The following is a 13,582-nucleotide window of genomic DNA, read 5'->3' as shown; positions in this document are numbered from 1 at the left end:
CAGCACCCCTTGTTACTCCCGCCACAAAGTTAAAATTTTGCTGGTGCTACTTCAACACTTGACAAGAGTCAAATTTAACACTCGTCTACTTGGTTCTACTCTTTAAGTTTTTAGGTGCAGAGCGTTGCTCCTCGATTCTCGATGACAGGCAGCATCGAACACGCAGGCCAACCTGCGGCGGCGAATCAAAGAGGACGAGTGAGACTTGTGGAAAGTGTCTGGGAGGGGCGTGGGTGTGGGTGTGGGGGGCGACACAGGGGGGGTGATGAGAGACTGCAGCAGGGAGAATGCAACGCAGCCAGGGAGCCCCTCGGCTTCTCATTTTCAGTTCCTCTGTCTCATGTGCGTGCGCATGTGCGTGCGCACGTGCGCGCACACACGCGCACACACACACACGAGTACAATTGCAAACAGAAGCAGGCATGCATACACGCACACACGCACGCGTACGCACGCACACACGCACACACACACGCGCACACGCACACACAGCTTCGTTGACAAGAAGACACGTGTTTCCAATAAAGGTGTGAAAATGGTACTTGATTTCCATTGGTATTTAACAGCCGCTAACATTATTTACATCACTGTCACAGATGCCCATATCTAAGTCATTATTTTAGCCCCCATCAGATATAGGCCTGAAAAATACAAAACTAGAATATAAGAACATGACACATTTCTTACAGGATGCCACAAAACGATCTACTTCAATTCCATCCTTCCAATGCTCAATTCGAAATGTTTGACAGAAAAATTGTGTGTGTGCGCGTGCGTGTGTGTTCTGCTCAGGATGAAAGATTTAGTGTGTGTGTGTGTGTGTGTGTGTGTGTGTGTGTGTGTGTGTGTGTGTGTGTGTGTGTGTGTGTGTGTGTGTGTGTGTGTGTGTGTGTGTGTGTGTGTGTAACCTCAGACAAACCCCAATGGTATTCCCCGAAGCTTCCTCAATGACCAGAGTTCATATTAGTAGAGTAACATAACACACCTTGAATACACACCGTCTCACCAAGACTGGATGATTTTTTGGGGGGTTTTCAGGTTCAAACGCCTAGTCTGCTCTGCAAAGGAAATGCCTCATGTTATCCACTCAGCTTACCTATAAAGATCAGATATTTCAGACTATAGCTTTCAAAATCTTCAAAAGAACATCTTGCATACATGAATAGTATAAGATAAAAGTGTTCAAGGAAAAACGGAAATACACAGAGACGATCAACAGCGCCCGTTGGCGCCTGGAACTCAACTATCATCACAATCAGGAAAATGTGTTTGAGATTCACACAAATTGGATTTCAATGACGGCATTAATTGGCATTTCATTATGATATAAAGTTAACATTACCTAAACCCATGTTGTCTGTTCTCAGCATGCCATCACAATCATTTTCAAGAGACAGAACTCAACTCATTGACTTGGAATAAACAAAAGCTAAATGAGTTCCTCATAATACAAGGCAATCACTACAATGATATACTGTAGTTTCTTGACATGCAATGTTAACATTTTATGAGGATTTCATGCTAGCATTTGAATGTCAAAATCTCAACCCTCTCCACTTTCCTTCTTGGTCGTATGAGTTTACATCTTATTAGGCTATATTTTCACCAGATTCATACAAATAATCAAAATATAAAACGGCAAATGAATATACATTTATTACTTCCCTCAACTAGTCTTCCTCTCAGCACAACACTGTAAAAATGTCCTCTTACAAGACCTCCACAGCTATACAAGGACTATACTGTCTGCTTGTGAACGCAACACCAATGTTTAATTGGGAGGTACTTTTGACAAGCGAGACAAAGTAGTGTGCTTCCATTGTAATTTGCTCTAATGTACTGTATTTATGTGCCTCTGCTCTTTTATTAACACGCCTCTCATTACAGATATACGTACTGTCAGTTGGCGAGACTCACATTAAAATGTCAACATTTACTGTGTAATAGCGGCATTGTCATATTCATTTGTCAATATAGCAATTCATTATAATGAACCCATCACCAGCAGACATGCTATGCTCACTTCAGTACTAAATAGGCCTATAAAATACAAGTATGGCGTGTTTAAGTGCTGTTAGCAGCTATGTAGGCCTAAGTATAGTGTTTCAATTGAGTTTCATTAGCAGTATGAGTTGGTGAGACGTCTATTGCAAAGTCTATCAGCTATCCTTTTAAAGAGGAGCATGTTAGTTTAAATAAAATAGACCTACACTTGCCAAATTGTCTTGTCAAATACAAAATCGTGACTTAAAGCATGTGCAACAGCACTCATATCTCTTGGAGTTCTTGAATAGTATATATTTGTGTGTGTGTGTGTGTGTGTGTGTGTGTGTGTGTGTGTGTGTGTGTGTGTGTGTGTGTGTGTGTGTGTGTTTCAAGACTTGCTAGTACATGTCTCCCAGCTCTCTTCTCTGGTATTCCGTGTCCTGGCTGTTAAAATTAATAATGGGATTTGCTAAACGCCTCAGACGGGGGGGAATGTCTTGCCCTCATCCCTCCCTCTCCTCCTCCTCCTCCTCCTCCTCCCCTTCCTTCTCCTCCTCCTCCCCCTCTCCATTTTCCCCTCTTCCTGCCCCACTGTGGAAGAAGTCCTCCCTAGGTCAAACCACTCACTCCTCAGCGATGACAGGCCTCATGAGCAGCACACATGGCACATGGGGAGGATAGAAGAGGAGAAAAGAGAAGGAGAGAGAGAGAGAGAGAGAGAGAGAGAGAGAGAGAGAGAGAGAGAGAGAGAGAGAGAGAGAGAGAGAGAGAGAGAAATAGGAAAGCAGACTCAAGTGGAGTGGAGGAGAGAGGAGATCAAAGAAAAAAGGAGAGCAGAGGAGGAGAGGATAGGACTGAAGGTAGGGATGAGGCCAAGAGAGGAGGAAAGGGGGGGATGTGAGTGGAGTGGTGGACAGAAAAGGAGAGATGAGGAAGAAGAGGAGATGAAAGGGAAAAAAAGCAGGAGGAGATCAGATGAGGAGAGGACAGCACTGAGAAAAAAAGAAAGGATGCATTATGCTTTTTGCATCCATCAAATCTGCAAACTCTGAGCTTTCCAATGAGAGCCAGAATGTGATGGTTGTTCAATATATGTGTGAGCAGGACCCTTGCATCCTCACAATGTACACCGTTACACCAGTGGAAGGCTGTTATAGTCACCAAATATGACGGGGCACAATTCTTAACATAGCCTATTAAAGAAGCAATGTGCAAGTTCACACAGACAACTCAAAATGTAGGGTGTCCATAATCTCTGGGCAAGTAAGTGAAACAGAACAGTGAAGAAGCGCAGACGGATCAGAATCACTTGGACCACGATCCTATTATGCAACCTTAGGAGTTCAAATCCGATTCGTTGAAGTCAATCAAACGCTGAAATCTTGATCTAACTTGCAGGGACAATGTGCTGCAGTCACAACTATGAATCACGGAGAAGGCATTCTAGACATGGCCTCCTGCATGATGACTCTTGGCCCACATAATGACAGAGGAAGAGAGTGAGAAAGCCTGTGAGGACAGACTGACAACTAGGGTTGCATAAGGGCTGCGGAGACAACCACGCTACAAATCACCAAGGGACCACCTCTCTGGTGAGTGACATAGAATGCGTCCTAAAGGAGGACGGATCAACATGGCAGCCTCCTCACCATGCCTTCTTGCTCCCCAGGTGTCCTTGTGAGACTTTTCCCCTTCCATCTCTCGCAATATACACAGCCAATTTAGCATTGTTCATTCAACACATGGAGATGTTCGACTCTTCAGGTGTAGAATTTCATTTGAAATTCATTGAAATTAAAAATTAACTTTGTAAACCCTTGAACAACCACATAACAAAAATAATTAATTTGCTTCTCCCCCTGACTTTTCTTCCCGCTTGGGTGTGTCTGTGTCTGTGTGTGTGTGTGTGTGTGTGTGTGTGTGTGTGTGTGTGTGTGTGCGCGTGTGTGTGTGTGTGTGTTGACCCAAAGTAATGCTATGCTGTATTTAGCATTACTTTGGTGCATCAATGCCGTGTATATTGTGAAAAACACAAGACACGTTTTGCTCAACCCAACACAAGTGATGTTAAAGTTTCTCTCATAAGGTCATAGAAAAATACATATTATTTAATTGTGTTATAACAGGTTACAATTGCATGCAAATAAATTAAGATTTGAATAGAAAAATCTAATGTAAAGCATTGAATATTATAGGATCATCTGCTATTACACAATTCTCAACAGAAATTGGCTACTAAAATAGAATAATCTTGTTCTTTTTTTATTGTTTTGTTTTTTAATCGCTGGAGCCTATAACATCCGTCACAATTTAGCTCTGTCTCCAGTCAACATTCGTGAACAGTTTACATCAACTGCAAATCAGAGGACTGCTACAGAAGTCTGAGATTCAGGAAAACCTCATTTGAATGTGTGGGAAGTGTAATGTGCCAGCCTAAGTGAAATTATCATGGGAAAATTATGGAAAATATTCACTGCTGTATGGCTGCAATACTCTATACTAAAAATTAGCCTAAATAATAATGGTTTAACGAAATTAATAATTATGGTGTTTATTTATAGCCTACTACAAACAGTGGGCCTATAAAAAGTAACAATGCAAAAACAACTATAGAATATTTGATAATCCTTGATTAAACGGTCTAGGCCTATTTTAAATTTGGTGAGGGCAGTTGGTCCGTTTTCTCCATAGGCCTACCTAGAATCTGTAATTTGGATAGCATCCAGGGCCCGAGGACCATCCGCGGCCCGAGGAGACATTCCCCCTTTACATCAAAACAAAACGCAACAGGTGTTCAAGACACGCGCTACCGGAAGAGGATATGAGCCACCTGGCCTTACGAGGGCTAAATCATGTCTCTGAAGAAGACGCATAGCTGGGATGGACCGCCAGGAGAGGTTGATGTGAACCCACGACGTAGGCAATACAACCTAAGCCTATATTAAACCAATTACACTTTCAATTAGGCCTACATTGTTTTTAAATAGCCTATATATATTTCATTTCAATTGTTACATAAGGCTAAACCTAAAGCCAGGAGATATCACTCTGGTAATAGTGGTATTTTATTTATTGAACCAATTAATTTCAACGCCAGAGAAATATGTGAGTGCACAGCCAGAAAAAAAATGAATTGAGCAAATGAAAGAGCGGGAGGGCCATTGTATGTGCGCCGAGTCGCGCGCTTGGGGCAACGGCAGTCACTCAAACACAGTGGTTTTCTGCGATTGGTTACCTGTTTCCTCAATCTGTTGCCATTCGATCCGAACACCCCTTATTTTACAACTGCTCTCCCCATTTTCACACTACACTGAAAGTAGTCTACACGACAAACTACAGCGCAGTATCTACATGAGAGCGTCTTTCGGTCCTGAACCACTTCTTCAGCTATTTGGAAAACTCTCAGATCTACTACGTCATCCACGAAGGTGGTTCATGAACTATGCCGAAATCTATAAAGAGAGGACACTAGAGAGAAGCCTTTACATCTCTCAGATTAAGCCTCACTCTGGGAACTTGTGGATTTTCCGCTACCAGCGACATGACTCGTCACCTAAAAGGGTAAGTTCGGGCATTTTACTGTGTTTAAGTTAGGGGCTGATTTATTTTCGACAGTAAAATAGATGGTGTGTGCTAGATGATTTTGAAGACTTCTACACGCTTTCTCCAAAGTGCTGGCCGGAGCACTTGACACCATTCATATCTTGAGGCTGAAACACTTTGTCAGCATCCGCCTTTTTTACACGTCCTATCCAATCACTGACTGACAGTATTTCAATCAAAGCCTCAGAGATCTCGGTCTAGAATGTGATTTACAGGACAGCAACAGTAAAGTTTGAGCAGCCTCAGGCGTAGTGGCCCTCGAACGGAATAAAATTCACATAAAAAGACATGCCAGCGCATGTAACTTGTAAAACTACTTGAAATGCTTGTCAGTGTCGCGGTATTCAACCCAAAGTAAAAAATGACAGATGGACTTACGGGTAAGGGTAGGGGATTTTTGTAACCCTTTATCATTTTGCGTAGATTGCGGAACCATACACAAAACTGCAATAGCCTTATGTAGCTTAACATTTTGGTGAAAATGACGAATGATTGTGAGTGTTTTGGTCATTGATGCGCATGTGTTTCCTCCTAGGTGTTCCACTCCGACTAAGTACTGAAAGGAGAATACCTTCCCCTGCGCATCGCGTGTGTCTGGGCACATCTCGGCAGTGTTTACAGGTTTGCTCTGCGCCTGCGAGCAAACACGCGTGCACATCAAAGCTTGTTGAGCAGTGGAACTTTGGAGAGCCGACTACAGGACATGTTCGCCTTCGAGAGCACCCTCTTGTCCGCGCTGGTCTCCGCGCTCATGTCGGTTCTGCCGGCGGTATTCCTTCTTGTGTTGTCCCGACAACTCTGGACCTTCCGGTGGAACATCACCCGGGACAAGGACTGTAATCTCCCGTTGCCAGAGGGCTCAATGGGTTGGCCGCTTGTCGGAGAAACGTTCCACTGGCTTTTCCAGGTATGATAGCTTTTAGGTGAACGAAAATAATATCTGGTTTCTTTCACGTAGGGTCTTATGGTTTTACTTAGCTATCTGATGACATCTCGAAATATAGGCCTATTTGATTGGTAGACTAATTGGATCAAGTGCACTGAAAGACGCAGTCGGGAACTTTTTTTTGCTCAGATTGAACCCCTGGAATTATTCGGCAGCATGTGTAGACTTGAAGAGGCAATTGTTCCTTGCTTTGGAAAACAGACGTTTTCACCTCAATTCCCTGCCTCACCCACGCCAGGGAGACTACCCTGACAGATAAAAGACAAAATATCGTGACTGTGCACGCTAACGCTTTGTGTGTGTGTGTGTGTGTGTGTGTGTGTGTGTGTCTGTGTGCGCGCGCGCTCGCATGTGCGTATTTACGCGGTGTTTTGCAGGGGTCCAGTTTTCACATTTCTAGAAGGGAGAGGCACGGCAACGTGTTTAAAACACACCTTTTGGGTAAACCTGTCATTCGCGTGACTGGTGCCGAAAACATTCGGAAGATTCTGTTGGGGGAGCACAACCTGGTTTGCACGCAATGGCCCCAGAGCACGCGCATCATTCTTGGACCCCACACTTTGGTCAATTCCGTGGGGGAGCATCACAAGAAGAAAAGGAAGGTAATACTAGTAAACCCTCACATACCGGTATATTACACTGCTAAAAAATGGGCGTGCTTTGGATATACATACACATTTCTTCCATTCATTCTGGCATGCAGCACTTGAATGGAAGTTGTCATGTAGCATTGGCGCTGCATAAACTATTCAGTTAATTACAGATACAAATATTTACCATCCTTGAAGTATTTTCAGTTAAGGTAATTTGCTGTGGGACAATGGTTATATTAAAGCATTATTCAAAGGAGGACCTGTATTTTCTTGTGTTTGAAACTCCAGCGCAATAACTTTTTTATCACTCCCTCCCTCACTGCCTTCCCCTTTTAAAGATCTTGGCAAAAGTTTTTTGCCGCGGGGCGTTGGAAACCTATCTGACGCGCCTCCAAGATGTTGTCAAGTCTGAAATTGCCAAGTGGTGTTCGGAGGCCGGCTCCGTGGATGTTTACGCGGCGGCCAGGGCGCTAACATTCCGCATAGCTGTGACAGTCCTGCTCGGTCTGAGGCTGGAGGAGGACCACATCACATACCTCTCCAAGATCTTCGACCAACTCATGAACAACCTCTTCTCGTTGCCCATAGATGCACCTCTGAGTGGACTGCGTAAAGTAAGTACCATTAAGTAAGGAAAAAACCCTAACAAAAACTGACTCATTTTGGCATAACTATTGGCGCACGTAAATTGAGCTATTTTAATGTTGGTGCTTTTTGTGTCAGGTGACGCTAATTGCGCAAATCATGCACGAATGGAGTTTAATTGAAATGCACTAGGCCTATAATTTGATAACAAGCAACAGTATATGCGTAAAAAGTTTTTTTTTTTTTAATGAAACTGAAATTATTGTGTTGACTACTTCCAGGGTATCAAAGCAAGGGAAATACTGCAAGAGGCCATGGCGAAGATCATTCAGGAAAAGCTGGAGAAGAAGCATACTGAGGAATATTGCGACGCCTTCGATTACATGCTAAGCAGCGCAAAGGAAAATGATTATGACATGACCTTACAGGAACTGAAGGTAAGCATTAGCCTACCTTAGTACCTCGAAGTGACCGATGACGAAACTGGCCTTTTAGAGAAAGTCTTTCAAATGAAATAACGCTAACTAAATGTCTTCTGAAACCACTGATTACCTATAATATTTATTATTACCAGGAAACCGCCGTTGAGTTGGTTTTTGCCGCCCATTCTACAACGGCCAGTGCGTCAACGTCGCTTATCCTTCAATTACTGAAACACCCAGAAGTTGTGCAGAAGGCCAGGAAAGAGCTTTTGACAGAGAGCCTGGGAGGGGAGAGGCATCCTACCAACGACTCGGAGTGCACACAGACCACATGTGAGGATGGACCAAGTGCGCCACTGAGCGAAGTTGCGCCATCATCACACGAGCCAGAGATAGACCCGGAGCAGTGCACATATCCTGGGAGTTCAATAAATAAAAGCAACGGGGTGTCTTCTGGACACACTGTAGAAAATAACCACACTTCAAATATTCAAGTCCCTTGCTTGACTTTGGAGAAGCTGACGCAATTGCGTTACCTTGACTGCGTGGTGAAGGAAGTGCTCCGGTTTCTTCCACCAGTTTCAGGAGGATACAGAACAGTGCTCCAGACGTTCGAACTAAATGTAAGTGGTAGCAGACCTGTGTGAAAAACCAAAATAAAAATGAAAGCAAATCAATTACGTTACATTGATTTACTTAGCATCCTACCTGCGTATTGTGGGGGGATAAATGGGCTTTGGAATTTAACGCATCGTGGCGCAGGTCTCCATTCTGTTTTGTCATTGCTTTTTTGAAATGTTTAATTTACGCATGCAAAAAACCTATGAACGCAAGAGGTCAATGCGTAATTAAGCCACATCTGAACCAAAATTGTGTTCCATATTGTGAATTATAAATAAATACTCCTGGATTGTGCAGTAATTGTAGTAACCGTATAACCTAGCCTATACAGTAGTGTAGTCAAAATATCCTAACCACTTTTACATCCTAGAAAGGCCACCATGGATGTTCTGCGTCATGGCAAATGCGTAATTACAAACTCCATTTCGAAAGGCGCACATCTCTAGAGCGCCCCTTCCTCAGATATGGTTTATAACAGTCTTCCTGACATAATACATCAGTTAGCCTGTATAGGAGGTCATATTAGGTTACAGAATTTGCATGGATACATGTTTATTATAATATGCCTTTGCAAGCCTACACTAAACAAAAAACAACTCACATTCAGGAAAAAGACACAGTGAATGCATTATCAATCGAATTAACGGTTTTGTTTCCTTGTTTCACAGGGGTATCAGGTTCCGAAAGGCTGGAGTGTCATGTACAGCATCCGAGACACGCACGAGACGGCAGCGGCTTACCAGAGTCCCGAGCTCTTCGACCCAGACCGCTTCAACGCCGATCGTGACGAGAGCAAAAGTGGACGCTTCAATTACGTTCCTTTTGGCGGGGGCGTGCGCAGGTGTATTGGACGGGAGCTCGCTGTCATTGTTCTGAAAACTCTTGCAATTGAATTATTGGGTACAGCGGAATGTCGTTTGGCCACAGATACCTATCCCAGGATGCAAACCGTACCGATTGTTCATCCGGTCAATGGTTTGCATGTCCACTTTACCTGCAGGAATGTCAGAGGAAGTGACAGCCATAACCACACAAATTATATTTGAACTGAAAAAAAATACAAGAAAGTCAAAACTGAAGAGCCATTCCATAATGAAATAGGGCATACCGTGTCCATTTGCAGTGTGAAATCTTCCATTTATTTTGGACCATACCTTTATAAAAGTATTGCATAGGTCTAGTTCTGCTTGGAGCGCAGGTCTACACTTTACACCAAGTGGAGAGAGGACACCACTCTCCTGCGCACGCCACCCATACACCAGGACTTATCAAAGTGTAATGACAAAGAGTACTGATTCCCAATTGTATCACTGTAATGGTAACAACAACATCACAAATTCTAAGACCTAACACTTTGGATAGGCCTATTTGTTGTGCATTGGTGGGCACTTGTCGCAGGTGAGTTCACTCTTCAGACTGGACACCTGACCGAATATCTGCCCCAATTAGCCATAGGAGTAAGTAAATGGCGGGACACCTCTGGGTTTGCCTCCTCTGGGCTTACAAATGAGACGACATTCTCCAGGAGCGCATTTGGACGTGGCTCACGAAGAACCCAAACTAACTGCGGACGCCTTCTCTACTTCTCAACACTCAGCCCAATAGTGGACTCATTTACCCTGTCTTATATGTTTTAAATGAAGTAGGTCAAAATAAGCTTTATTTATAAAATGTTGTAGGATACTAGTTTCCCATAGAAATGTAGCCTACTGTATGCGGATAAAATATCTGCCCATACCCTGATTTTGGTTATTATTAAATCGTCATTTATTTTTCATAGACTGTACAGCGTTGAGTTTTGTGTCTTTATAGGAATATATAGTATACAGACCTATAGGCCATTTTGTGAATATATGTGTAGATCCTACTGACACTATATATTGAGGATTGTAAAATGTGAAGAATGATCCATGTGCTGTGAGTAAATAATGTCGCGCGTTTAAAGGGAAGGAGAATTAAACCGTATAGCACTTTTAACACACTTGAAGAAAGATTTAAGATTATATCGATCAGAGACTTGATTCGTTTTAATGCTGCGTATGATTTGGAATAATTATCTGAAACAGGCTCTTTGATCAAAAAATCTAAAATATTTTTTTCTGTGTTGTGAGTAGACTAATGTGTGTGTGTATATATATATATATCTGTATTTTATGTAAATTATTCGTTACAGTTTTGTGTGTTTAGAATCGGTTGTACTTTTTGTTATTTTGGGGTCAAGTTGTGCATCAAAAAGTCGTAGCCTACTATATATTAATGTGCAATGTGTTCTTAGCTTAGGCTAACTTGTATCAATTATATAAAATAAATGTAAGAAGTGAACTGATAATAAACTGGTACAATGTTACAGGTTATACATTTTGCCTTTGTGTGAAATGTGATGCGTGGACTGTCCCTGAACCATGGAACAGGTCCTGGACAACTATGGCAGCTATCGTCCCCTGTTGTCTGCTCTGCAATAACATGTACAAAGAATGCATTTCACTAATGTTGCGGACACGGGTGCACTGCACAGCATTGTCATGTATCTGGCTGATTCATATGAAATGTATTGCTCTGAATGACGCATGCGAACCAGTCTGTGATTCAGCTAGCTACAGTGCTTTCGAGGCAAGGGTTTTATTTTATTTTACGCAACTGAGGGAATGCCGTATATCACGTCGTGCCAACATATAGGCAAACTATGGAGCAGTTCTGGACCAAAAAGTGGCTTAAATTTCTTCAAGTCATATTTACCATAAATTGTATAATAACTAAACAAAGTTACCCCAATGTTTTGCTTTTTTTGGTGCTCAGAGAAGAATGTCTGAATGCTTGCACTGATTGATAAAAGGTGCAGTCAACTGCACAGATTTTTCAACTGCTCCAAATTGCAAGCCGTCCTGGCAGTGGGAGGACTGCAGCTTGAAAAGGGTTGTCTTGCGGTAATGTTATTTTTTGGCTAAGCAGCATTGTCATTCCAGAGCCAGTGAACTTGGCGAGCACCGCCCGGTTCACGGAGATGTCAGTAGTGTTTGCACCGCAGGTCACTAACAGGTCAGAGGGGTTTAGTCAACACATGTCCAATAGCACAAAGTATGTTCCACTGGAGCCAAATCAACCAAATGTATAACAACAACACTGACAGGGTGGTTATAAAATGTTTCTTACCGATGAGGGCGAAGTAACCTATGAAAGGCACGTGAGTTAGCAAAAAAAAAGAAAAAAGAATGCCCAGTGCCCCCAGTCCTAACGGTCTGTTAACACTCCTCATCCCACACTGCCTTCTGTTGGTGAAGGTGATGACTGTTGAAAAGTGTCGTGTGTCACGTGCCGTACAATTTTATGCGTATTTGGCGAGTGCGCTCTGCGCAGTATACTCCTCCATCCCTTGAAAACCTTGAAAAGGTGAAGAAATGTTTGACGTGTTGTTACAGGATGATCTAGATAACTTTCCATTGCATGACATTTCAAATTCAAATGTTTATAAAATGTACATAATACTGTAGAACAGGTACCCTTGAGTGTTAGATCACATGTGGGGCTGTCCATTCAAAACGTGCAGGATGTGACAAGAACTGACAACGCAATTACATAAACGCTGTAGTTGTTCTTCCGCCAGAGGCGAAATGCAAAACAAGACAATTTCCATGTTTCCATTCTACACTAGGACAAATCGCGCAATAACAATTAGACTATTTGCCATCAATGTTTTACATTGGGAATTTAACCAGTTTAGGCACTGCCTATTTTAATCCCACAACATAGTGATCAGGCTGCAGCACGGTGGAGTTAAAAAAAAAAAAAGAGGGCTGAAGATGAACAACATGTTTTGCAAAAAAAAAAAAAAAAAGGCTCATTGATTAAGTTTAGACACACTGTGTACTTGGATGAGGTTTCAGTGGCGTTAGGGGAAATTAGCCAGAACAACACAACGCCTGTGTTTTCATTCCGAAGGCAGTTATGCCTATGGCTAGTTTAGACAGCCAGGGGTCTGGAGGGTGCGACAGCTACCCCATTCTCCAAACAAAAATAGTCACGGCCCAGCGAGCGCAAAATTTACACATGGTCAGCCAAAACGCAGACGACAGGGGACGGGACAGCGACCAGCGAGCGCATCCCAGCCGGCCCACGTATGAACACAAGCCCGCCAGTGGAATGTGTGGAAAACTGTCGAAAGGACGTAGCCCGGAGCATCAGATACATGTATGGAATTCACAAAAAAACCACCAGCGGAATGTAGGTCATGGACTGGCAAAGCCTCGTCAATCCACTGAACCCATTCCTGCTGCTGACGGCCCACAGTTGCAAAACATGGGCATGCACACAAGAGCGAGATGTGAACCCTGTCTGATACTGCAGTGTGCATGGAAAGAGAAAAAGTGCTGAAAACGGAGGCAGGCAACGCAGTGGGAGTGTAGAATGTCCTCCACAAGTATGGATAGTGGATACAAATCCCTTCCAACCACGCCCCCCTTCTTCTGCTATCTGTAGGCTACATCATGTCATCTCATTTCCCCCTTTTCGATTCCACCCCGCATTTGTCAAAATTGGTCTGGGTGTCACACAGCTTACCACCTAGTTATTGAAAGAAATTGACTAACCACGTGAGGAAACCTCACTGAAGTTACAATGAAGTGGCCAAGTTCGGCAGTAGGTTGCAACGCTTCCCAAGCTGGAGGTGGGTTTGTACCATGAGTGTGCATAGTTTGCTTGCGTGCAGTGCACACATGTGTGAATGAATAAGCTACCGAATGGCATGATTGCAACAGCATCAGCCGGTTGATGCAGCCCTACTTTGAGCACGTACAGTAATATAGGTAACTTGAGGTGAATCTGTGGAGAGA

General features: G+C 43.1%; 1 protein-coding gene across 1 annotated transcript; it reads left to right on the top strand.

The window, feature by feature from the left end:
• The first annotated feature begins 5,480 nt into the window (after window positions 1-5,480).
• LOC134441838 (cytochrome P450 26B1) lies at window positions 5,481-10,976 on the top strand. Its single transcript, XM_063192247.1, has 7 exons — window positions 5,481-5,547; window positions 6,125-6,496; window positions 6,913-7,137; window positions 7,467-7,742; window positions 7,995-8,150; window positions 8,288-8,758; window positions 9,425-10,976. Exons 2-7 carry the CDS (start codon window positions 6,293-6,295, stop codon window positions 9,800-9,802), a joined length of 1,710 nt encoding a protein of 569 aa, XP_063048317.1. The 5' UTR covers window positions 5,481-5,547; window positions 6,125-6,292; the 3' UTR covers window positions 9,803-10,976.
• The last annotated feature ends 2,606 nt before the right edge of the window (window positions 10,977-13,582 follow it).

Source organism: Engraulis encrasicolus, chromosome 24 (genome assembly GCF_034702125.1).
Source record: "Engraulis encrasicolus isolate BLACKSEA-1 chromosome 24, IST_EnEncr_1.0, whole genome shotgun sequence".
NCBI classification, from domain to species: domain Eukaryota; kingdom Metazoa; phylum Chordata; class Actinopteri; order Clupeiformes; family Engraulidae; genus Engraulis; species Engraulis encrasicolus.
The sequence above is the reverse complement of the archived record's forward strand: the minus strand, read 5'-3'. Positions and strand labels throughout refer to the sequence as shown.

Coding starts and splice junctions, on each gene's coding strand:
- LOC134441838 (XM_063192247.1), top strand. CDS start 6,293: ATGTTCGCCTTCGAGAGCACCCTCTTGTCCGCGCTGGTCTCCGCGCTC. Junction 7,138..7,466: donor ATCACAAGAAGAAAAGGAAG/GTAATACTAGTA, acceptor CCCCTTTTAAAG/ATCTTGGCAAAAGTTTTTTG. Junction 7,743..7,994: donor CTCTGAGTGGACTGCGTAAA/GTAAGTACCATT, acceptor GACTACTTCCAG/GGTATCAAAGCAAGGGAAAT.